We start from the raw sequence: 27951 nt of genomic DNA, 5'->3' as shown, positions 1-27951 counted from the left end.
AAGCTCCTGGATCACTCATCTAGGAGATGAGGAAGAACTAGCAAAGAAGACAGAAGGATAGAAGAAAATTACCTATATGATAGATCCGAATTACATCTATGGTATTTTGAATATATGCATGTTACTTAATATCTAAACAAACTTCAAGTGCCTTGAAGAGAGGGACAAAATCTAACTCGTGGTGGGCCCTAGAGACCAGCACGGTATCAACTATATGATAAACACTAAAGGTATTTGTTGAATGAATAAGTGGATGAATAAATGAATTCAGGATCGTGAGGGTTTTGTTTAGCTCAACAAATATTTACTGAACACCTTCTAGTTTCAGAAACTGAGCAAGACACTGGGGAAGAAAGATACATAAATAGAGACCTGTCTGACAGAGAAGACAGATGGGTTAAGTTGATAGTGAATTGGTTTAATTTCTTGCCAAGGGCAGCATCAAGACAATAAATGTAAAAGTATCAGGTATGGACAAAAACAGTATGTTCTTTAAAGAAATATATTTGTTAATATATTTGATTCCCTCCCCTCCTTTTTAGCAAGATATATGAGAAGCAGTGAAAGTTAATGAAAAATCATAATTCAAGATAATAAATCTATATATAAAACTTTTCAAACACACTTCCATCACTACACTAAAATAGTAAAGAAGAAAAATGAACAAGATAATGAATTGTAATTTTCCTCAAAATTCTATGTTGAAAGCTTTTTTCCTGAGGGTTCAATAACAGTCCTGTCAGGTTATTGATTTGGAATTCAAAAAATTCAAAAGCATTTGTGAAAAATCAGACTCCTATTTCTCTCCCACATATTTTTTCAAACAAAAGAGACATCTTCCTTAAGACAATTATTCTCGTCTGTCAACATCTTAACAAAGTTACAGCCACACCAACACTTACGAAACACGTACAGAACAGACACACACAACCAAATGGCTTGCTGGGTGGCCAGAGAGACTGGTGATTACATAGGGAGGCAGATGGGCTGAAACACTGACTGACAGATACACAGGCATAATAAACCAGACTTAATGGCTAAATACTGATCATGCGGAACTATATAATTGGTCAAATATTATCCACACAATTATTACTAAATCATGAGTGGCCATTTTTAATATTTCAAATATTTCAGTTCTACTTTTCTAATTCAAATCAATTAGCAAACTGGTAATTTTCGTAAGTTTTATCCAGACTACTGGGAAAGAGTAACTCTGTGCAGGTAGATGTTGGCCCTCATCCCTCACAGAACTGGCATACACCACACAATGTGAGTACACAGTATGTATAACGTGTATACCCCAAGAATGAACACATGCAATTGAAACTGAGGTAACCTCAATAATTGCTTCTACTTTCTTTGACCTATTTAAAATGTCAAATAATTCAAGACATTTATCCAATAAATGTTTACTGAGCGCCTACTATGTTTTAGTGCTGTTTATATCCTCACTTTAGCTGGTAAAAAGTTCTTTTTTTTTTTTTTCCCCAAAATCTGCTTGTTTGTCAGATGTTTGTTAGATGTTTTACTTACTTTATTCACATATTCAAAATTCCAAAACACTGAACTGGTAACTATTTCTGAGTCTGATAAGTGTCTTTTAACAAAATGTCATTGTTTTAACTGTTCTCAATTACACAGCTATCAATTAGCTAGTCAACACTTTAACAAGATAAAATATTCTTTTCTCTAATCAGATTATTGTAGTTATTTTAGAAATGGAATGTTCCAAACCAACAGTAGGTTTCAACAAAAAAGTTTCAGGTCCAATTAATCACCATATCTATTACTTCTACCTCTTAAATTACTCTCAAAGCTTTCCACTTCCTGCATTCCCACTGCACTGCTTAGATCCAGAAACCTGTATCTCATGCTAGGATGCCAATATGTTTCCCGACTTGTAGCTGGAATGACTTTTCTAAAATATCTCATTACATCATTCCCCTTAATTCCCCCTTTTAAAAAATCAGGTTTTAGTTCAAGGAATGAAAACTAGGGAATGGGCTTTGAGAACTGGCCCCTGCCTGCTTCTTCAGTCTCACAGCTTCATGGTGCTCCCTTTCTCCCCTCAAACTCAATGGCTCATCCAGACTGAGGTACAAACGTCTAGAATTGTCTACAGTCTCTCTCCTCTGGGCCATTGCACTTGCTGTTCCTCTTGGCATTGCAGGAAGAAGACAGAATCTGTGACTGACTAAATTCTCCTTATCCTGCACATCTCAGCATAGTCTCTTCCTCCATGCTCGCACCCTGGCAGTCATTAGGCGCCACTCCTTTCCATGAGCTTACTCCATCTCAGGGCTCTCCACAGTTTACTGTCTCTCTTCCTGATTAGGCTCTAAGCTCCTAGAGGGCAGGGACTATATCTTATTCATGGCTTCATCTCTAGTATTTTTTTTAAATTTATTTTATTTAGTTTTGGCTGCGTTGGGTCTTCGTTGCCGCACACGGGCTTTCTCTAGTTTGCAGTGCACGGGCTTCTCATTGCGGTGGCTCCTCTTGTTGCAGAGCATGGGCTCTAAGTGCACGGGCTTCAGTAGTTGTGGCTCACGGGCTCTAGAGCGCAGGCTCAGTAGCTGTGGCACATGGGCTCAGTTGCTCCGCGGCATGTGGGATCTTCCCGGACCTGGGCTCGAACCCATGTCCCCTGAATTGGCAGGCGGATTCTTAACCACTGTGCCACCAGGGAAGCCCTATCTCTAGTATTTAGCAAAGTGCCTGCCATATAATTAGCACCCAATCGGTATTCTAGTCATTGGACGAACGTATGATAATAGCAAATCTATTTACAGAGAAAGTCTAAAGTACCAAAACTTGGGAGAAAACTAACAGCAAGTCAAGAGCAGCACCTGCCATGTTTGGGTGTCTCAAGTAGAAGTGAAAAGTAAGCAGGGATCAAGTAGGACTTGGGCTTCCTGCCTACAAAGTCCAGGCTTGGAGAGGGAATGGATGAGAACATAGCAGAAAATATCATCACATCCTGAAGAAGCTGACTGCTAAACTTAGTCCAACATCTTTCAAATTGTAACTTTTCCAGATTCTCTTACATAGCAGAATGTCACTGACAGTTCACAGACACTAACTGTCTCTAAAATGACAATTAATACCCAAGATAGCAATTCCAGCTTTGTCCAGGGAGAAGCATCTGACCCAGGAGCTGAAAGACATTTACTTAAGAAAGCAGCACTTTAATCAGCGTCCAAGATTTTATACTTAATTAACTTTTTGAGAAAACTGTGCTTTCAAAATCTGGTTGAACAAGAGTCAGTAAATCTCTTTAATGATTATGGACAACAATTTCCAATGAAGTGTGATTAAGGAATAGTTTTCAGTTGTTTATTCTATCAGTCTTGGTGGTCTATAGTATATGAGAAACACATAGCTCAGACTTCTAATTATCTTAAAACATGTCTTAAAAACTTTAATTTCTAGCCTTGATTTCTGACCTCCAGCTGTAAATGACTATGCCTTGCTTGTCTTTTCAATTCCAATTTAGGAGTTTTAAATTAATTTTATAATATTCAAGATTAAAAAAAAAACATTGTATGATCTTCTGGTTTCTGATCTGGCAGGTAAGGATCTCAGAAGTTGTCACTCTGTCCTAAAAACAAATAAAAAGCTAAACAAACTAAAAAATTAACAATTTTCCATAGATCTGTCAAATAAGGTCACAAGGCAGACTGCTGCCCCTGAAACTGAAGAGACTGACAGGCAGATACAGAAAATCACAACTTACTGAAACAGAAATCTCTGCAGGAACCAATATTGTGGTAGGAAAATCTGACCTATAATTGACAAACTGCTGAAGGCTCAGTGTGGACAAGCTTAGAAGATAAAGCTCCAGGGGTACCCAGTCATGTGAGGGCCCAGACAATTGAAAGTTTTACCTCTAGGAGTTCTATCAGGTCCTCACAGTGAATATCAGAGGAAAATCTTGTGCTTCCAGCAGTGAGAGGGGAAAAGGAACCCTTTTGAAATACGGCAGAGCATTCTGTTCTTTTTAACAAGGGCCACCTTAATGAGATCATCTTACCAGAGCCTAAACTACTGAGGTATTAACAGAGCCTAACTAACTCAGGGGGGAATGTAAGTGGAAGAAGGGAAACACCCAATTCCAGCTTTCTCTAGCTATCCTGTCCCACCCAAGGGGCGGGGGTGGGGTGGGGGGGACAAAGCAAAACTGAGAAGCACTGGTGAAGGTGGCAGTCCAAGGGATGAGGCTCACCAAAATACTGAAACCTAATCATAGGACTGCAGAACGCTTCCCGTCCCCCAACACCTTACCAACACATTACTAAAGGCCTACTAACCATGGTTCCTTTTACCCAGTACATCATGTCCATCTTTCAACAAAAAATTACAAGACATACCAAAAGGCAAAAAGCACACTTTGAAGAAACTTAACATGCATCAGAGCCAGAATCGGATATCACAGGAATGTCAGAATTATTAGACCAGGAATTTTAAAAACTATGATTAATATGTTAAGGAGATTAATGGAAAAAGTAGACAACATGCAAGAACAGATGGGTAATGTAAGCAGAAAGATGAAAATTCTGAGAAAGAATCAAAAAGAAATGCCAGGATAAAAAAAGAAAACACCGTAACAGTAATGAAGAATGCCACTGATGAGCTCCATGGTACACTGGACCCAGCTGAGGAAAGAATCTCTGAGCTTAAGGAAATGCCAATAGAAACTTCAAAAAAAAAAGGTGGATGATAACAACAATAACGAAGAACAAGAGAAGCAAATAGAAAACAGTAACAAATATGGTAGATATTAATCCAACTATATCAATAATCACTTTAAACATCAATGAACTAAATACATGAAAAGAGAGTGGATCAAAAAAACAAGACCCAACTACATGCTGTCAGAAAGAAATTCATTGTAATTATAAAGACATACATAGATTAAGACTAAAAGAATGGAGAATTATATGTCATGCTAACACTACTAAAAAGAAAGTGAGAATAGCTATATTAATAATAGAGCAGACTTCAGGGCAAGGAAAATTATCAGAGAAAAAGAGGGGCATCACTTAACGACAAAGGGGTCAATACTCCAAGAATATGTAACAATTCTTAATGTGCATGTGCCTAACAATACAACGTCAAAATACATAAGGCAAACACTGGTAGAACTGTAAGAAAAAATAGGTGAATCTACTACTGTAGCTGGAGACTTTAGCACCTGTCTATCAGAAAAGGACTGATCCAGCAGGCAGAAAATCACTAAGAACATAGTTGAACTCAAGAGCACCATAAATCAACTGGATATAATTGAGATCTATAGACTAGATCTATAGATCTATAATTAAGATCTATAGACGACTTCCATACTTATACTTCTGTATAAACAACAGCAGAATACACATTCTTCTCCAGCTCATATGGAACATTCACCAAGATAGATGACATTCTGGGTCATAAAACACACCTTAACAAGTTTAGAAGATTAGAAATCAAACAAGGTCTACTCTCAGAGCACATGGAATTAAACAAGAAATAAACGACAGAAAGAAAACTGAAGGATCCAAAATACTAGGAGATTAAACAACACATAAGTCAATGAAGAAATAGCAAGAGAAATTTAAAAATATTTTGAATTAACTGAAAAAATAACATCAAAATTTGTGGGATGAGCTACATATAGGGAAATTTATAGCACTGAATGCACATATTAGAAAGGAAGAAAGATATCCAATTAATATGCTAAGCTTCCACTAGTAAAAAGAAAAAGAAGAGCAAATTAAATCCAAAGTAAGCAGAACAAAAGAAATAATAAAAATTAGAGCAGAAATCAATAAAAATGAAAACAGGAAATCAATAGAGGAAATCAACAATAGCAAAAAAAGCTAGTTCTTTGAAAAGATCAATGAAATGGATAAGTCTCTAGCCAGGCTAATTAAGAAAAAAAGAGAGAAGACATAAATTATTAATATTAGAAATGAAGGAGGAGACATTACTGTAGATACCATAGACATTAAAAGGATAATAAAGGATTATTATGAATAACTCTATGCCCACATATTTGATAACCCAGATGAAATGACCAATTCCTTGAAAGACACAATCTGCCAAAACTGCACAAGAAGAAATAGACAACCTGAATAGCCCTATCTATTAAAGAAATTGAATCAATAATTAATAACCTTCCAAAACAGAAAGCACCAGGCCCAAATGGATTAACTGGTAAATTATACCAAACACTTAAGGAATAAACGATACCAATTCTTCACAATATGAAGCAGAAAACAGAAGCAGAGGGAACACACTGCAACACATTCTATAAGGCCACCATTACTCTAAAACCAAAACCAGATAAAGGCACTACAAGAAGGAAAAATTATACACCAATATCCCTCACGAACATAGATACAAAAATCCTCAACAAAATATTAGCAAAATGAATATGACAATGTATAAAAGGAATTATTCACCATGAGCAAATAAATTTTTTTCAGGTGTGCAAGGCTGGTTTAACATTTGAAAATCAATGTTATCTATCAGTAACATCAAAATAGGCAAAAATAGAAAAATCACATGATCATATCAGTTGATGTAGAAAAATAATTTTACAAAATTCAACATCCATTCATGAGAGTAACTCTCAGTAAACTAGGAACAGTTCCCCAACTTCATAAAGAACATCTACAAAATACCACAAGCTAACATCATATTTAATAGTGAGAAACATGAAGCTTTCCCACTAAGATCAGGAACAAGGCAAATATGTCCCCTTTCATCACGCATTTCCAACATCATACTAGAAGTCCTGGTTAATGCAGTCAGATAAGAAAAGGAAACAAAAGGTATACAAATTGAGAAGGAAGAAATAAAATGGTCATTATTCACAGATGACATGATTGTCTATGCATAAAAGTCCTAAAGAACTGACAACAAAACTCCTGGAAATAAGCAGTTATCACAAACTGCAGGATACAAGGTTAATATACAAAAGTCTATAGGTTTCCTATGTGCCAGAAATGACCAAGTGAAATTTATATTAAAAACACGTTACCATTTACATTACCCTCCCTAAAAATGAAATACTTAGGTGTAAGTCTAACAAAATATGTAAAAGATCTATATGAGGAAAACTACAAAACTCTGATGAAATATCTCCAAAAAATAACTAAATAAATGGAGAGATATTCCTTGTCAATGAGCAGGAGGTCAAGATGACAGTTCTTATCAACTTGATCAGCATAATCCCAATCAAAATCTCAGCAAGTCTTTTTGTGGATATCAACAACCTGATTCTAAAGTTTATGTGGCGAGCCAAAAGACCAAGAATACCAACACAATATTTAAAGAGAAGAACAAAGATGAAGGACTGATACCATCTGACTTCAAGACTTACTATAAAGCTATAGTAATCAAAAAAGTGTGGCATTAATGAAAGAATAAACAAACTGATAAATTGTATGGAATAGAAAGCCCAGAAATGAACCCATATAAATATATAAATATAGTCTCTCATCTTTGACAAAGGAGCAATGGAAATACAATGGAGAAAAGATAGACTCTTCCATAAATGATGCTGGAACAGGTACATATTAAAAACAAAACAAAACCCCCCCCTAAATCCAGACACTACACCCTTCACAAAAACTAACTCAAAGTGAACCACAGACCTAAATGTAAAACTATAACTATATAATTAAAACCATAAAAATCCTGGATGATAACACAGGAGAATATCTAGATGACCTTGGACATGGGGATGACTTTTAAATACAACATCAAAGGCACGATCTATGAAAGAAAGAATTGATAATGTGAACTTGATTAAAATTTAAAAATTCTGCTCTGCAAAAGACACTGTCAAGAAGTGAGAAGACAGGTTATAGACTGGGAAAAAATATTTACAAAGACATCTGATAAAGAACTGTTATCCAAACTACACAAAGATTCTTAAAACTGAACAATAAGAAAATGAACAATTTGATTCAAAAATAGGCAAAAGATCTGAAGGATACCTCACCAAAGAAGATATGCAGATAGCACATAAGTATATGAAAAGATGCTCCACACCATATGTCACTAGGCAATTGCAAATTAAAATGAGAAAACCATGGGAATGTAAATTGATACAGCCACTATGGAGAGCAGTATGGAGGTTCCTTAAAAAACTAAAAATAGAATTACCATATGACCCAGCAATCCCACTACTGGGCATATACCCAGAGAAAACCATAATTCAAAAAGACAAACGCACCCCAGTGTTCACTGCAGCACTATTTACAAAGGCCAGGTCATGGAAGCAACCTAAATGCCCATCAACAGACGAATGGATAAAGAAGATGTGGTACATATACACAATGGAATATTAGTCAGCCATAAAAAGGAACGAAATTGGGTCATTTGTAGAGATGTGGATGGACCTAGAGACTGTCATACAGAGTGAAGTAAGTCCGAAAGAGAAAAATACGTATCATATATTAACACATATATGTGGAATCTAGAAAAATGGTACAGATGAACCAGTCTGCAAGGCAGAAATAGAGACACAGATGTAGAGAACAAACTTATGAACACCAAGGGGGGGAAGCGGGGGGTGGTGGTGGTGGTGATGGTGGTATGAATTGGGAGATTGGGATTGACATATATACACTAATATGTATAAAACAGATAACTAATAAGAACCTGCTGTATAAAAAAAAATAAAATGAGATAACTGCTATAAATCTATTAGTGTGGCCAAAGTCCAAAACACTGACAGCACTAAATACTGGTAGGATGTGGAGCAACAGAAACTCTCATTCATTGCTGATGGGAATGCAAAATGATACAGCCACTTTAAAGGACAGTTTGGCAGTTTCTTCTAAAACTAAATATACTCTTACCATATAATCCAGCAATTGTGCTCCTTGGTATTTACCCAAAGGAGCTGAAAACTTAAGTCCACACAAAAGCCTGCACATAGATGTTTATAGCAACTTTATTCATAGCCAAAACTCAGAAGAAACCAAGATATCCTTCAGTAGGTGAGTGCATAAACAAACTGTGGCTCATCCAGGGAATGGACTATTAGTCAGTGCTAAAAAGATGTGAACTATCAAGCCGTGAAAAACATGGAGGAAACATAAACATATACAGCTAAGTGGAAGAAGCCAATCTGAAAAGGTTACATACTGTATGATTCCAACTTTGACATTCTGGAAAAGGCAAAATTATGGAGATAGTGAAACGATTAGTTGTTTCTAGTTAGAGAGAAGGGTGAGATAAATAATTGAAGCACAGAGGACTTTTAAAACAATGAAATTATTCTGTATTAAACTACAATGGTGGATACATGTCATTATTCATGTTATTATTATATTGTTATTATAATGACATTATACATGTCATTATACATGTTATTATTGTAAAAACCCAGTCAATGTACAATACCAAGAGTAAACCCTAATGTCAACTATGGACTTCGGGTAACAATGATGGGTCAATGTAGATTCATCAACTGAAACAAATAGGTCACTGTGGTGTAGGAAGTCAACAGCGCTGAGGCTGTGCATGTGTGGGGATGGGGGTATTTGGGAATTCTCAGAAATTTCTGCTCAATTTTGCTTTGAACCCAAAACTGCTCTAAAAAAATAAAGTTTATTAGAAGTGTACAAGTTTAAAAAAATTGTTTAAAAGTTTCCAAAGTCCTAAATTACATAACATTTTCTCCTTACTTCATAAAGACAAATATGGGAATTGATATAATATCAAGAAATCCAGATTTATATTTAAGAATGAAAATTACTAAAGTGAACAAATGAAACAGAAATTGGGCCTCTGGAATTTAAGACAATTATACCTGACAATAATTCTAAAGAAGCCATCAGATGGTATTCATCTTGAAGAGTCTCCTTCCTCCTGTAGGTTGTCAGCTAAAGAGTACTCATGAGATGAGGTTATATCTTACCCTACACAAACTGAAAGTGTTTGTTAACATAAAAGACCTATGATGGGGCTTCCCTGGTGGCGCAGTGGTTGAGAGTCCGCCTGCCGATGCAGGGGACGCGGGTTCGTGCCCCGGTTCGGGAAGATCCTACATGCTGCGGAGCAGCTGGGCCCGTGAGCCATGGCCGCTGAGCCTGCGCGTCCGGAGCCTGTGCTCCGCAACGGGAGAGGCCACGACAGTGAGAGGCCCGCATACCGCAAAAAAAAAAAAAGAACTATGATGTGTGGGTGAAAGGGTTGACTTTGCCACCTTGGAGCAGCACCGTAATACATGAGAAAAGTTGAATGTTAATTTTGCCTTCTACTCAGAAAAGAATCAAAAGGATATGAGTATCTCTATCCCTTTCTATTAAAAGTACAGGATGTCATAGTCATTTAAAATGCTTTTTCTTAAAAAATACACAGGCATACCTCCAAGATACAGCAGGCTCGGTTCCAGACCACCAATATAAAATGAATATCACAACAAAGTAAGTCACATGAATTTTTTGTTTCCCAGTGCATGTAGAAGTTATGTTTACACTATCCTGTAGTCTATTAAGTGTCCAATAGCAATATGTCTTAAAAAAAAAGTACATACCTTAATTAAAAAAATACTTCGCTAAAAAAAATGCTAACCATCAACTGAGCTTTCAGCAAGACATAATCTTTTTTTGCTGGTCGAGGGTTTTGAAATATTTTGAGAATTACCAAAATGTGACACAGACATATAGAGTGAGCAAATGTTGTCAGGAAAAAATGGGACTGATAAACTTGCTGGATGGAGGGTTACCATAAATCTTCAATTTGTAAAAAATGCACTCTCTGTGAAACACAATAAAGCAAAATTCAATAAAGCAGTATATGCTTGTAACAGATTCATTACCATTTTTTATTAATTCCCTAACAAATAGAACACTGAAATTATTTAGTATAACCTTGTGAAACCTGTATTTTCCCAACTGTGAACTTCTACAGTTCTAGATTTATAGCTTTCCACTGTAATGGACATTAAATTTCATTTTAACAACAGCCAAGATGTTTTGATTCAAACGCAATTGATTTTAAAAACAAATAAGAAATGCAGTATCTTTACAGCATCCAGGGCTTCTTTGTTATTTAAAATAGCCTCCATTTTAAATAGATTAACTGTTTCTTGCAAGTAAATTGCCAACTAACAGCAAAATTCCGCAGACAACTTTGTTCTAAAAATTATTTTCAGACAGATTATACAGTCATCCCTCAGCATCCGTGGGGATCCCCAGCAGCTATTAAAATCCAAGGATGCTCAAGTTCCTTATATAAAATGGGACAGTATGATCTTATACGCATATCCTCCTTTATACTTTAAACCATCTCTTGATTACCTGTAACACCTAATACAATGCAAATGCTAGGTCAATAGTTGCCAGCTTCAGTAAATTCAAGTTTTGCTTTTTGGAACTTTGGAATTTTTCTTTTCTCAAATATTTTTGATCTATGGTTGGTTGAATTCGTGCGTGTGGAACCTGAGGATATGGAGGGCCGACTGTACCTTTTTACTTTATTCCTACCAACACCTTATGTACTTCAGGGACTATCATCTACCTGGATGTTAGTGCAGCCACCTTCTAACTGGGTTCACCACCTCCAATCTAATCTCTCTTTGCTCCAATCCGTGTACATAGCAAAATATCACAGCACTTGATTTATTTTTCTTTCCCTTGACAGGAGTTTAACCTAGAAACTTGTGCTCAAGTACTATTTTGCAACAGTAAATAGTCTTCAATACTGTGCTTTCACATTCTGATCTGAGTGTAAAATTATTTTTGCTACTACTGTTTGTTAACTACAATGTTTGGTGATATAAATTAAAGGAAATATTACACTTCGTAGGTTTTAAGACAGATAAAATTTGCTGTAAATAATAAGCAAAAGGTATTCAGAAAAAAATCATACTAGGCCTCCACCTCCCAAAAGAATTAATAATCACTGGAATATACATACCTTGTGAAATACAGGAGAGTATCATCAGCATAATAGAAGAATTTTACTAAATTACCATAAAGATGACCAAGTTACTAGGCGCACATACCAGATGTTTTCACAGACACTGTGAAACTTGTTATATTTGTGTTATGTAAATGCTGCTGACCTGTTGGTTATATAACCAAATATTCTAGTAGGTGAAAAAATGCCATAACATAACATTTCATTATGTTATTTTGAAGGGAAAAAAAGGGTCATTCACCTTCCCTTCAATCTGCTTATCTGCAGCGCCTGGTACAGAGTGAGTGCATACCAAGTGTTTATTCGCTGAACGAAGAAATATCCCCAAGGACATAATTATGTCTGCCTCAGCTTCAGTTCTTCCCACTGTTTCCTGATATCCCTGACTGAATGGAAGGTTGCCTCACTTTCCCAATCCCCTGTGTAACTCTTACAGCTTTTACCACACTAGGTCTACACCACAGATATTTTGAAGGCATCTAAGCCCCTATCTAAACTATAAAATCTTTGAAAAAGGATGGTGTCTGACTTATCCTTTAACCCTAATATTACCAATAAAACTATCAGCTCCCCAGTCCAAGGAGTGTATTTTGAAAAAGTATTTTTAGTATTATAATTTCAAACTTGTATAAACGAAAACTAAACATGTTTTCCTAACAATAACCACAAAACATGCAACTTGAGCAGGCCTTCTGGCTGGTAGAAATATGATAAAATGGGGCAGAAGGAGGAAGCACAGCAGATTCTCTCAGAGTACTGCTTTCTGAATTTACCCAAATGGGACATTTATTTTAAAATGCTCAGAAACATTGCTTTTTTTCCCCCTTAAAACATTAGGCAAAATGTCTTGCTTTCAGTAGGCGCCTATCACATATTTGATGAATGGAATTTATTTGGAGACAAAAACACAAACACTTTAAAACAGAAGAAAAAAAGAAATACTTCACATACCAAGGTATGACTTTGCTAGAGAAAAAAAATATGTTCTTTTTAAAGACGTAATGATAGCATTTTCTCCAATACTTTAGAGTCGTGAGAAACTTTCTAGTATTTAAAAATGGTACCAGGAGTCCCATTAATTCTATCAGAAATCTCAAATTGATGCGAATAACATCCTGGCTTCATAGAATAGAAAAGAACTTGAGAGATGTCTAACAAATTTCTCATCTGGACCCATGGCCTCATTCTCTTTGAGAAAAATAAGGCTTAGAGAAAAGATATTGTTAAATGTTTAGCCCTGGGTAGCTTTGAGATTGAAACTTAAATCTTTTCATTCTGGGTCAGCATGCTTTCCATTGAGCCTTAATCTAGTCTATTTTAGTTCCCTATTGAGATTACCAAAGTTCAACCCAAGTGTTATTCTCTTACACATTTACTTAAAGTGTGATATATCTATACGTCATTGTGTACATTCACCCAACAAGCGCATAATACAGATCTTCTCTGACATATAGATCCTGAAATATACATGCCATATTCAAGTGACTGCCCTTGTCAAGGCCTTTTTTCCCATCAGTCCTAGAAATGGACTGGATCTGCTTTATTTCCTAAGACCAATGGCTCTGCCTTTAGGCTTCTCCCTTGAGGACTGTAATTCTAGCTCCATTACTTCACTGTCTTATCTTCTGTTAGATTTCAGATAAATCCACATCTCTTGCCTCTCGGAGTTGCTGAGATGTGTTTAAAAACCTTCTAGGCACAGACCTTGACAAAAATGATTCTAAAAAATCAGGCAGTTCAATATTTGCTGTGAAGATATCTTTGCTTTCATGCAGGCCTTTCCCACTGATTCCTGAGTCTATTTGCAAAATTGACTATTAAGGCTTTGTAGCTGGAAACAGTGGATAGATACCTGAATAAAAAATATAAATTAAAAGTAACAAAAGGAAACCTTTTTTTTTTCATAGAACTCATGGCCCCTTCTGTTTTGCTTTTTAGAAAAGGAAAGAATTCCATTAGAAGACGACTCAACACACCTATAAAAATAGAACTTCCCATTAGATTCTGAATAGCTCACATTCCACAGGAAGTATGCACAAGTACCACATTGCCAAAACCAGCATCAAAAGGACAAACACAGAGAACATTCCTTCTTCAGGAATTCAAGTAGTTATTTTATCTTGGAACTGATTGGCAAAGTGACTTCCAATTTTTCCATGAATATTTCATTGATATCTATAAGATCATACTTTTCTTAAATTAACTATGTTTAAAATGTGCATTTTTCTAAAGCTACTTACTTTTCTTCTTCCTAGAATACCACCACCACAATTAAATAATTTAGAGGAATTATTTATTTATATTTGTTATAATCTCTTTTTAGTCATTGAAAACCTATACTTTTAGCCATTGTTTCCAACTGTGTCTAAAGCTGGGTGCTTTACTGGATTGTGTTTAACTAGTTTATTAATCTCATTTACTGGAAAAGCATTTTGATGAGAATTACTGATAACTCTCCTCTTAAACTTTAAACATTGAAGAATAATTGCAACAGATTTCAAAATAACAGCAGATTTCTCATGTTACTATGGTTCAAACGTAAACTCTACATTTTGGTTTCAGAGACATTAATAGCACAAACATATCATTGCTACAGATATGATCCACTGTAATTAAAAATCTTATTTTGTTTTCAAATGAAATGCTTTCTTTATATGTTCTGCACCAATCACTAAGTGCTGAATTTTTTAAAAAATGGTGCACTTTAAAAATAAACGTTATTATAAACAATGTGATTCTTATCATTCCCTGCATTTAGTAAGGAAATCTTACCTTTAAAAATCTATAATATTTAAAACATGGATATAAATAACTTGATGACTGTGGAAAAGCGGCATGGCATGGGAAGAAGGATGCCTCTTTCTTTTATATTTGGCCTAACACTGAATTGCTTTTTGGAGCTGAAGGGGATCAGGATATGCCCTGCCAAAATATGCCACTTCGGCATAAGGATTATATTGAGCTAAAGGCAAGTGAGAATCAGCAAATACAGGAAGAATTCTCCACTCCATGCCCTTAATCTGCCTAAAAGCAGGACATAAATTTCCCTTTGAGGAAGGTGTCTGCTTCCATCTAAGCAATTCTTACCATCTAAGACAAGGAGTTGACACCCTGAGTCTAACTGCTTCTTCCAATTTCACTTCTTTGCTGTGAGCTCATGTGCACATAAATATTAATGAAAATGTTGTGCCTTTTCTCCTGTTAATCACTATCTTTTCTTAGTTTAACTCACATGCCTTCATGCATTGAACATAAGAAGGTAGAGAAAAAATTTTTTCTCTCTGACTGAGCTGTGATTAAACCCAATTAGTCAAAGTGGAGAGGGAAGGGGGAGGGGCAAATTAGGGCTTAGGAATTAAGAGATACAAACTACTACGTGATAAGCAACAGGATATATTGTATAGCACAGGGAATTACAGCCATTATCTTGTAATAACTTTTAATGGAGTATAATCTATAAAAATACTGAATCACAATCTGTATACCTAAAACTAATATAATATTGCAAATCAACTATGCTTCAATAAAAATAAATAAAATGAATACATTTTAAAAATAAATTAATTAAATTAAAAAATAAACCCAGTTCTGAATGGTGGTTTAGGTAATGAGCATTAGCAAAAGTGTTTTTTTTAATTCTAGTACTCATCACAGCATGAAGGACATATCCCAATGTATAATGCCATACCCTTGATTATACTGTAAAGGAGATCTGACAAATTAGACCTATCAAGAAATCACATGTCTAAAAAAATGGGGTGGAGGCATTTCTCTCACTAAATAAAGAAAAAAAACCAAAACCCTGTGCTCTCAGCCCTGCACAGCAGTAAAGAGGTACTTCCCAGGGGCGTCAATTGGGGTTGAGTAGGAAACCTGGGCTTCTACCCCCACCTGTCAGTAATAAGATGGTACCTCCTCACCTCTGTCATTGTGGTATCAGAGGAGGACTGTTAAAAAGATGATTTAAATTAAATTCAGAGTCTCATAATACCCAAAATGTCCAGGATATAATACAAAATCACTCATCATACCAAGAATCAGGATAATCTCAATATGTATGAGAAAAAACAATGAACAGATACCAAGATGACAGTGCTGTTGGAATTACCTGACAGGTTTTTTAGTCAGCCATAATGAAAATGCTTCAGTGAACAATTATGAACACACTTAAATGAAAAAAAAGTAGGAAGTCTCAACAAAGGAATAGAGGATACACCAAACAACCAAAAGTCAATGGTAGAACTGATAAAAACACAGTAGCTAATAAAATTTTAAAAACTCAATTGATGAGCTCAACAGCAGAATGGAAAACAACTGAGGAAAGGATAAGTGAACTTGAAAAGAGAATATAAATTACCCAATCTGAACAAAAGAAATAAAATAAATTTTTAAAAAATTGAACAGAGGGGCTTCCCTGGTGGTGCAGTGGTTGAGAGTCCGCCTGCCGATGCAGGGGACATGGGTTCGTGCCCCGGTCCGGGAAGATCCCACATGCCGCGGAGCGGCTGGGCCCAAGAGCCATGGCCGCTGGGCCTGCGCATCTGGAGCCTGTGCTCCGCAACGGGAGAGGCCACAACAGTGAGAGGCCCGCGTACCGGGGGGGAAAAAAAAAATTGAACAGAGTCTCAGGGACTTATGCGACTATAACAAAAGATCTAGCATTCATGTCATCAGGGTTCCAGAAGGAGAAGAGAAAGTGAGGCTGAAAAAGCAATCAAAGAAACAACGTCTAAAAATCTCCTAAATTTGGCATAAATCTATATACTCAAGAGATTAAGTGAATATCAAATAAGATAAACTCTAAGAAATTCAAGGCAAGACACACACCATAGTCAAACTTCTAAAAACTATAGACAAAGGTACATTTTTTAAAGCAGCCAGAGAGAAATAATACCTTATCTTTAGGGGATAAGCAACTAGAATGATAGAAGATTTCTTATGAAAAACAAAAGAATCCAGAAGGAATTGGCCCAACATTGAAAGAAAATTACCGTTAACCTAGAGTTTTATATCTAGCAAAAATATCCTTCTCAAATGAAGAGGAAATAAAGACAGTCTCAGAAAAGGAAAACAGAATCTGTTGCTAGCACATCTATACTCTAAACGAATAGCTACAGGAAATTCTTAAAGAAAGGAAATAATAAAAGAAGGAATGCTGGAACATCAAGAAAAAACAACGGTAAAAGTGAAAATATGAGCTTTGAGAAAGACTTGAAAAGAAGAACTAGTGCAACTTGGAGTGTTGCCAACCTACAGCCACATGAACAAGCCATGAATGGAATGTGACTGTGGAAAGAACCTTGTGCAGTAGGACTGTGCGTATCCAGAGATTTAGTGTCTATTCTCTAGCAAGTATGTGGAACACCAATATGGCAGACATGTTTGGTTGCCTATCCAACAGGCAAGACTTCCCTTCCTGCTACAGATTGAATATATGATTGGTCAAAGCCAATTGCTGTAATTCTATCCCCTTTACTACTACTTGGTTCAGACATGTGCATGAGAAGCAATTCTAAACAATAATTCATTATCAGCTATCTTCTGAGGGACTGCTGGGAAAGGTTTTCCCTATACATAAAAATATATGCAATGGGATTAATCTTTCCTTTTCTTCTGCCTTTGGAAGTCACTGTGATACCTGAAAATGAGGCAGCAAACTTGAGAACATTAAGGGGAACCTGAGGGTGAGGACAAACCCACATACTGCAAAGAACACAGAGAAAGATGGAATGAACTTGGTTTCTTAATGACATCATTGGAGGGCTGAATTAACCAAACTTAGTACTAACCTGTCATTAGACACATTTTACATGAAATAATAATTTTTTTCTTATCTATTCCCCAAATATCACATTAAATACTACAGAGAAGTCCATCATATGAATGTACTGTATTTATGCAACTGATTCCATTATTGGATTTATAAGTTGGTTTTCTTTTTTTTCCCACTATAAAGGACAATGCAATAAACAGCTTTCAGTATAAACTTTATCTGAATTTAGGGTAATACTTTCTCTGTACTTTGTTCTGAGAAGGAAAATTACTAAGTTAAATGAAATGGACATTTTTGATATGGAGTATCAATTTGATTTTCAGAAAGTGTGTTCTTATTTAACCCCTAGCAGCAATGTGTATGGCCTGTCTCACTATACCCCATCCAGCCAGAGGGGATGCTGTGGACTGCTCCCCAAGAGCACTGTTTTCCCTTCATTCTTATTGATAGAAGCTTGGTTTATAAATCCTGATTAGTCTAAGTCAATCTTGATGACTCCATTCTCCCCGCCAGTGATTGGCGAGGGGTAGGCATGTGACCTAGCCCTGGCCAATGAGATGAAAAATGGGAGGCTTACTAGATGAATTTTTCACTCTTAAAAAAGAGAGAGAGAGAGACAATGTCTTCCACTATAAATTACCATGTCTCCATGTAATAATTTGAACCATGCCAGTGTGAGAACAAAGCCAGTGAGCTGGGGTAAAAGATGGGAGTTTGGTGATGTTGTTGAACCCCTGAATTAACCAACCTCAAGGGTCCTTGAGCCTTCTTTTTATATAAGATAATAGGTTACAAACACTTCAAAAAAATTCAATGGAAAATTATGCTTATGTATAATCAGCCATCTTTGTACCCCAAGGTAAAACTGAGAACTACTTATGATATCACAATGAACAATCCCAAAGGAAACAGACTCATAACTGTTTCCCTTATGAAGATTAACTTAAATTTTAAATAAACACTGCTGAGCATTCGCCTCATTTCAAAAGAATTAGAGTTGAATGTAATTTGAAGAACATTTAAAAATATTATAGGGTCATTCATTTGGACTGTAACTTGGAGAAAAACCACCCTTAATTCAAGATCTTCAAATAGACAGCAAAAATAAACAAACACAAAGTATGTTGTACTTACAAATCAAACACCAAGTAATGGAAGCCCTCTTCCGATATGCTGTCGTGAAGTCGCACTAAAACCAAAGGAAAAAGAGAAGAAAGTCTGTGTTATATGTATGCCAACAATCAACATTGAGCCAAGACTTTTAATAGGCATCTGTCTCCTAAATTAAAATGTTAGCAACACTATTTTAGTTTCTGATGAGTCAGCATCCTTTATGGCAAGGCTTCGGTTCAGACAGACCCAAGGTTTAAGTTCTGGTTCTGATAATTATTAACTGTGTGATCTTAAGCAAATTAATTAACTTGTAATGATAACACTTCTTATATTTTATAAAACGGTTGAGAATATTAAATAAAACAATACAAGTAAAATAATTCGCGTATTGCCACGTGAAAACTAAATAAAAGTCAATAATTGCTTTATCTCCATATGTCCAAAGTTACCAGGCTCCAGCAATTCTTCCACTGACAGTCTCTTCCTTGTCATTCCCTTTGCTAATATCCTAGTCCAGGTCTTAAGAGTCTAGTAAATGGACTCCATGCCTCTTCCTCTCCCTTTTATCTGGGAAACTTCTATATAGCACTCTCCAGCCAGCCGAAACAGTTTTTATTATGCTATCTCTAAGAGAAAGTCACCAAAATCGATTTACCAAATCATCAGCCAAAAACGTACAGCTAGAACTTTTTTTTTTTTTTTTTGCGGTACGCGGGCCCCTCACTGCTGTGGCCTCTCCCGTTACGGAGCACAGGCTCCGGACGCGCAGGCTCAGCGGCCATGGCTCACGGGCCCAGCCTCTCCGCGGCATGTGGGATCTTCCCGGACCGGGGCACGAACCCGTGTCCCCTGCATCGGCAGGCGGACTCTCAACCACTGCGCCACCTGGGAAGCCCACTTTTAATAATCTAGAACTTTTAATAAAATAATCTACTTTAATAGATTTAGTATTAAGCATATGAACACTACTTTAGATTTTCCAGTGAGCTAAACGTTCAGTGATAACTAGCCCAAACCAAAGTTTCTCTCTTCTGAATTTAAAGCACTCACTGTTTACTGCAAAATAACCACACGTGTAAAACTCACTTACTTTTTTTTCCTGCTATTTATTTTTGCCTAAGCCCCCTGACTCCCTTAGATGGTAAACTTCCTAAGTATCCAATCACTTACGGGGCCTTGGCCTTCACTGGGAGCAACGGAGGCCAAGAAAAGCAACAAACTCGTAGGACACAAATGCTTTTGAAAAGTCACCAAAAAAGGATCATGATTTCTACTACGACCAGTCCGTAGTACTTTCCCCATGCAGTGATGACCATCAATATGGAAAATGTGGATTCAAAAGAACACTTAGATGGTCACACAAGCTACTATAATCCACAAAGGGAGTTTGTAGTACCCATGACATTCCCAAGGTCACAGACATAATAGAATGTCCATTCTTTACAATCCAATTCCATCCCCTTCAGATGTCATCCTTGGCTCACTATTAAAATCTTTTCTGAATTCCTCTCCAGAAATTTCTCCTAAGTAGAGAAAGAGAGGCTTTTGCTTCACCTATAATTATGGATTATCATTTGTAAAATGTAAGTTTTCTGTTACCATGAACATGAGAAGGGGGCCCATGATGCAGGCATCTGGGAGTGTGGCCACTGCAGCTCAGTCTGAGCTCCTCTATTTGTCTCTAGAGCACGCGGAATGTAAACGCTGCAGCATCCCTTTCCTTATCTTATTTGTTTCTCATAGTGTCACCTTTGAATTATGGATGCAGCCTATTTTACTCTTATTAACGAACTCTAATACCTGTCCTTTCTTCAGGGCACAGAGTTTCTTTCTCATCAACACTATCAAACAGGAACCATATTTCCTAAGTCTTTGCATCCCTCACAGAGACTTGGCAAATAGTAGACAGTCTTTCATAAAATTGGTTTTGAGCATTTACTATACCAGGTGCTAGGCATTCTCCCCACTTTTTAGACAAACATTTTCATCAAAGCTCAGTATACTTATATATGTCTGAAACAAAAGGATTGCTATGCAAATAATTCTCCTGTAACTTTAATTGTGTGAAGGGTATTCTTCAATTTGCCAGTATCAGAGATCACATGCTTCATCCATAAATTCAGAGTGACGCTAAAGATGAGAGGGAGACTGCTGTGTGCTTACACTGCAGTCATGAGTTTAACTTGCCTGCTACCTTTGCTTAAACTTATGCCACCAAAGAAAATCAAAAGTTTAGCTCAATGATGAGTCTTCTGCTCAGTCATTCAGCACAGTAAGGAAAGCCAGATCATGGGTGATAACTCACTGGCTTTCTTATATGACACAGACTCACAAATATCTCATTGAGCAGCTGTAACACAACCTGTGTTTAAATGAGTTCAGATAATGGTATGGCTACTTGAAGAACTCAGACAGTTACTCTGTGAAAATAAGGTGGATTTCCATGCTATCAAAGTTAAAATGAAAAGCAAAAATCACAACGTGAGCTGGAGGAAGTGACCACTTTTTTCTCACATTGTCTCAAGGTAAAATCTTCAATTGGAGATGAGATCTCAGGTTTTCAGATCAGAGTTATAGAGCTAAACAGAGGTGGATATTTCAGGTACAAGTGGAGAAGCAGTACTAATTTCTGGTTATATCTGGAATAAAGTTTTCTTAGTCTGACTACCACTACCTTATTAATACTTGGAATTAATCATCATTTGGAAGTAAGTTATTTTTTGAACAAGTCAAGAGTTGCTCAAGCCTGATAATCAAACACATACATTGTTTGGGGTCAAAACCAGTTTCACAACAGCATTTTGTCAGCAAGTACATGATAATGGTTAAAGATAAAAACTGCCTGACCAAGTTCAATCCTTTTGCATCACACCATTCTAAAATAATCTCCACTATTTCTAACCAGCCATTTGACCAGGTAAGATTAATTCTGAATAAATTTTGTTATGATACAGTGGAAAAAAACTAGCATCATCTTTACTTGGGATAAATACGTACACATTTTCAAAAACCTAAACAGTGTAACAGTTATCTAGGATAAACATTTAAATTCTAAGACATTAAGTATGCGATTTATAATGGGGAAAAAGGTGCTTCTGAGGCTAAAATATTTCCAAAGTTTAGCTGACCCAAGGCCTAATCCTTTTCCTCTCTCTCTTGAATGACAGAGTTAGTATAAATCCCTAAAACTAAACATAGTAGGGCAATGCTGCCAGTGTTATCATAATACTAACAGTAATTCATACAGAACAGATTGTATTGCATCCTCTAATCACTGGTTCTCAGCTCTAAGCAATACTCCTGGTTAGAAATGAGGTAGATTTTGCATTTTTAGTTGGCTATGTTGCAAGGATTGAGGTAGTTGGGTTTGATTCACATACTGGGATGCAAATATGGCAGCATTTAAGTCAGATACTTTTTATATTCTCATCAGCAGTTAATTATATTTCACAGCTAGAGCAAGCATTAGCCAAGTTAGGCCATGCAATGTGTCAAGCCTTCACAAAAGAGGGATGCCAAAGTTGAGTTCATTTGTTAACTTAAAATATATATATATATATATATATATATATATATTTACTAGTTTCAGACATTATAACAATCAAATGGCAACACTCTAGAGAGAAATTTCACCTCAACCATTACTCCTGGCTCTTTTGTGACAAACCTGGTCATTTCTGGAGAGAAAACTTTTCAGATAGTAAACAAAGAAGCACTGAAAACCAAACTCAAAATAAAACTAACATTTCTAGAAAACTGAAGGTAAACCTGTATAGATGCTCTGTTTTCCTTAACCTCTATTTCTTATAACATGAGTAATACATTTAATAAAGCAACACCATTTAAAAAATCTCCCCAGTATAAAAATACTAATTTAGGGGTTTCCCTGCTGGCGCAGTGGTTGGGAGTCCGCCTGCCGATGCAGGGGACACAGGTTCGTGCCCCGGTCCGGGAGGGATCCCACATGCTGCGGAGCGGCTGGGCCCGTGAGCCATGGCCGCTGAGCCTGCGCGTCCGGAGCCTGTGCTCCGCAACAGGAGAGGCCACAACAGTGAGAGGCCCGCGTACCGCAAAAAATAATAATAATAATAATTTAGGTTGTGTGTATTTGAAAAATATATGCACTCTATTTCTTTGAAATATGAAGCCATGCATATATAGTTTATTTTATTTTAAATTAAGTATTAAGATAAGCAGATAAAGATATATAGATATTTCTTTTGTTGTTATTGTCAAAGTCGGTAGTATTATAGCATTTATATTTTGATTTTCTTAACTTGTCTTAACAAGAAACTTTTAAAATTTGGGCATAAAAAGTTTGGAAATTTGACTTAGCTGTCTAAGGCAAACTGATCAGACACAGAAACTACAGTTTGTTCTAATTTTAGATATTTGAACACAGAAATTTCTAAAGTTGCATAAGAGATACATATTTTGACAATATACTGAGCGATGTGACCCATTAATAAATACCAAATAAGCCACTATCCACTACTCAAAAATGAAAATAACTTTAGTACCAGAAATCAAAAAATTGTTTCAATAAAATTTCAAATATTTTTTCTGAAGTGACAGGAAAATCTTTGTAAACTTAATATTAACATTAAATTATATTTAAAAGCAATTCATTGCTAATATGAAAAAGTTATTAAAGTTAAGAACTTTCTGAAAAAAGCAAACATAATTATTACATGAAAATTCAGTGGGAAATGCCACCCATTTAAAAACTATTTTTAAAATACACAAAAAAAGCCACTGGAACACAAGATCAATCATGAAAGTCAAAGCATATCAACTCAGCTGACCATGATCTCCATCCTTATTCTCAAATTATCACCTCATTTCCTGAAGCTAATCCTAAATCCAGTTTAGATTAGCTTCAATATCTACAGTATCAAGTTAGTAACAGGGCTGACTAGAAGAAATCACAATGTCTTCTAACAGTCCAGATCTATTTACAAGCTCATATTATTCAAAGGAGCTTCTGGCTGGTCAAAATATCTATTACTTGGGAGAATTACAACCTGGGAAGATGGTAAAAGTGAGGAGAAATGACTAATAACTGCAAACTATATGGCCACCATGTAGTTTGACACTGATCACATGACACCAAAAGAACATGAGAGAACAATCAATTCTTTTGCATGAAAGTCATAAATGACTAAATATAGAATTTCAGAGATGTTTAATGAAATAGACAAGTAAATGAATAGTTCTTTTAATAGCCTTTCCTGCTCATTTTTAATAAAATTATATATGTGACAGGAAATGACAGACTTATTACTAAACCAAGTAATATCTAGAAATAGTCTTTGTTTTCTTTGAAAAATCATTTGAGATTACCTTTTTGCACATTTTCACTTCTTGGAAAAGTTAGTAATCATTTCAAGTTTCCTTTATTTAAAAAAGTTTTCCTCTTTCAATTCTGCATCAATATCATTTATTTTATATATTTGAATAAGTGATTCCAACTTTCTTCATTTTTCTCTTCTTACCATATCTTTCTGCTATTCCATCTTCTAATACTTATATAAAGCTAATCAGAGATTACTCATGGATATCCTTAAACAATAGGAATATGAAGAAAGGAAGAGAAGCAATTGTCATCAGATGACTTGCATATTAAAGAAATCTCTAGATGGTGCACTTTCACACTGTACTTTAATTATAAGGACCTAACAGAGCTTTGAGCTAATACCGTCCTTCTGTTGAGTTTATACAAAATGCACACACCTATATACTATGTATTAAATGTGTAAGAGTGTCTGGTGAAGTAGACAAAAAATGGCCATTTGTAATTCCTCTGCTCTTACCTGAATAGCACCACTATAATACCCACTGTCGATTCCAGTACCATTTTACCACTCTGCCTGCTATAATCTGGGTCAAAAAGAAAAGCCCTATTGCTGCTAATTGCCCACCAGGCTGCTCCGGTGGCTCCATATTTAACCAGCAAGAAACCAACACATTAAATGATTAAAGTAGTACAGTATTTAACTATATTTTAAGATTAATCAAAAGCTATGTTATTTATGATAAACTAGGACTATCACACAGAAGGAGTCTGTATCATGCCAAAGAATGGACCAGATAAGGATTTTTTTTTAAGTGCAAATCAAGGCAGTATTGAAAATAAGAATAAAATATACTGAAGTGCATTTCATATTTCAGGTAACCACTAAAGCTTTGGGAAACTTCTGTTTGAGTTTTATACATATATAGAGCACACTTTAAAAAAAAAAAAAAAACTACAGATCACAGAAAAATGCTTGATAAGCACTGGGTCCCATGATTCTATAAGAGGATCCTATAAGATCCTTTCCAACTCTAAGTTTCTACATTTCTCTATTTCTGGATGATTATAGCTAATAAAAAGTATGGGAAATAAACAATACATTCATTACCAATACAAGGTTGAATATAATCCCCTACATTTAAGACTTTTCCTTCTTCAACATTCCAACACATTTAAATTTAAAACATACTTCATTTTATTTTGGATCTGTTTTTAACAAACAACTAGAGAGAAAACTTAAAATGTTTATCTTGACAAATTAAAAATAAGTCCTTTTCAAAAATGTACTGGGCAGATGCGTTGCTTTTCTGACAACAGCCCTGGAGAACAGAATAAATAGAAAACTTATTAGATCATCCTCTCTTTGCAACTTACTACCATATTATCTTAACACTTGCAACTGCATTTTCCCTAGAGATACACCAGCCCAAATGCTCTCATCTTTCAAACCCCTTTCTGAAAATTCATTTCTTGCATAAAGTATTTTTCCAAACTTGATTCACTCCATAAGCAGGAACTAGGTGAGTTTAAAATTCTACTAAAATATTTTAAAAATGCAATGTAAAACTGTATTCGTATTATGTTTTCTCAATATTTTTCAATAACTATTTTTATACTGAAAGTACTTAAAGATATCACTCTATTTCCTCTGGATAATATACACAAACATGAAGCACATGAAAAAGAACATACTCTAATCTTAGGCTCAAAATCGAGGAAAAACATAAAAGTTATTTATGAACTTATTCATGAGTTGGATATCACTGGAATAATAAAGGATATTAATATATATAGCTACAGGCACTGGTATACTAGTCAGTGCCAGTAAGCACAAGGTACCTGGTAATATGACTTTGGTTAAGCCCTCAATGGAACAGTTAGTTCACCTAGGTCAATGATTCTTCTTTTAAAGTAAAGAATAATTGCCCGTTTATCATGAAATCAAGGAAGTTATAATGAGTGCCAGACATCTCAAACATCTGGTGCATTTGCTTGCCTCATAGACGTCTCAAAGCAAACAAGCCCAAAGAACTCAGTCTTCTCCCTAAATCCTGCTCTATCCAGTGTCTTTCATATCTTTCCAGTTGGTCAGGATAAAAAACCTCAGTGTAATTTTGACTCTTTTCTCTGATGCTGAAAATCCAATCTGATAGCAAGTCCTTCAAAATACATAAGGAAAAAAATTTTTCTAGGTTTCTACCCTGCCCCTCATTCTCCTTTTACCACAGTGGCCAGAATAATCCTGTTAAGACTAAAATCTGATTATTGCCCTTTTGCTCAGAGCCCTCCAATGGCTCTCCAACTGCCTCTGAGTAAAAGCCAAAATCCTATTCATGGCCTACGAGGTCCCACAAAGTCCATCTCCGTCCCCACCATTTATCTGCCTGGCGTCTCCTACAACCACTCTTCCCCTGGCTCACTACACTCCATCCACACTGGCCTCTTTGTTGCCTTTGGAGAAAGAACTGGGGGCAAACTCCTGCCTCAGTCTTTGCACTTGCTGTCTCCTCTGCCTGGAACTCTTTTTCCCCAGCTATGGTTCACTGCCTCATCTCTTTCAAGTCCCTGCTCAGCTTTTCACCTGTTTTTGTAAATAAAAGTTTTACTGGAACACAGCCATGTCAGTTTGTTGATATATTAACGATGGCACTTTCAAGCTAGCACTGCAGTGTTTAGTAGCTGCAACAAAGACCCTACTGCCATGAAAATGAAAATATTTACTATTTGGCCCTTTACAGAAAAAGTCTGCTGACCCCTGGAGTAGAAGAAAAAATTGTTGAAAGAAAGAAGACAGCTTGTGAGAGGCCAGGATGTGACACAGACAATTCTACATGACTAATTAAAGCCATCGACAGTGATAGTTAGAAGTGGGGAAGGAGAGAACATAGTAAGTCAGCTCTTATATAACACAATAAATGAGTAGGTGTACCAAGACAATGGTGGGAAACTGTGGCCCTGCGTAGTATAGGATGCTGTAATCTGAGAAAATGTGTTCAAAGATGGGGTGGTGGAAAGATGGAGGTGTGGGGCACTGAGGGAGGAGGTATTAACAGTGGTTATGTAAAAGTAGTGAAGAACAAGAAAACACCTGTGCACCACCAGGTTCAGGGTTATGTGGAGGACAGAGAAAACAGCCAGCACTGTCCAGTGCTATAGCACACTCAAGAGAAAGCCAGACTGCAGTTAGCACAAGGAGAAATGAACATTCAGAGACCACTGGGAGAACAGAGGGCACTCTGCAGAGATTATGACATAAGATTTGTTATTTTATAAATAACGGGAAAGGGAAAACTAATAACAGGCGCTAAAAGTTGGCAATTTTCTCACAGTTTAGATATTAACCCAGTAGTTGAAGATTTTCTCTTTGATAGATTTTCACATTTAGTTTTCTTTTTTAGAAGAGACATTTTTAAATACATTATTTTATTTATTTTTTTTTTTGCAGTACGCGGGCCTCTCACTGTTGTGGCCTCTCCCATTGCGGAGCACAGGCTCCGGACGCGCAGGCTCAGCGGCCATGGCTCACGGGCCCAGCTGCTCTGCGACATGTGGGATCTTCCCAGACCAGGGCACGAACCCGTGTCCCCTGCATTGGCAGGCGGACTCTCAACCACTGCGCCACCAGGGAAGCCCTAAATACATTAATTTTTAAAGACCAAATTTAAGCAGTATGAGTTTCTGTCATTTTATTACTATCATACTCCTAGAGGGTTCTAAATCCTATTTAAAATATTTATGTATATGCCCTGTATTTATAGCACCTAAATTCCTTACAGGACAATAGTTAATCTGATTTGATTCTTTCATATCATAACAATTTTAATATCTTCTTGCTCAGTTTTAA

The 27951-nt window shown here is 36.2% G+C and overlaps 1 protein-coding gene across 29 annotated transcripts in view; it reads right to left on the bottom strand.

Annotated features, from left to right (window-relative positions):
• The window catches only part of CAMK2D (calcium/calmodulin dependent protein kinase II delta), a 287936-nt gene that overhangs the window by 129139 nt on the left and 130846 nt on the right, over positions 1-27951 (bottom strand). For all 29 annotated transcript variants that reach the window (XM_067735228.1, XM_067735221.1, XM_067735217.1 and 26 more), the window contains exon 4: positions 18833-18887. In XM_067735228.1, coding sequence (XP_067591329.1) covers positions 18833-18887 — 55 coding nt within the window. The remainder of the gene's footprint in view (positions 1-18832; positions 18888-27951) is intronic.

Source organism: Pseudorca crassidens, chromosome 4 (assembly GCF_039906515.1).
Source record: "Pseudorca crassidens isolate mPseCra1 chromosome 4, mPseCra1.hap1, whole genome shotgun sequence".
NCBI classification, from domain to species: Eukaryota; Metazoa; Chordata; class Mammalia; order Artiodactyla; family Delphinidae; genus Pseudorca; species Pseudorca crassidens.
Note: the sequence above shows the minus strand (reverse complement) of the source record. Positions and strands in the feature narration are given on the sequence as shown.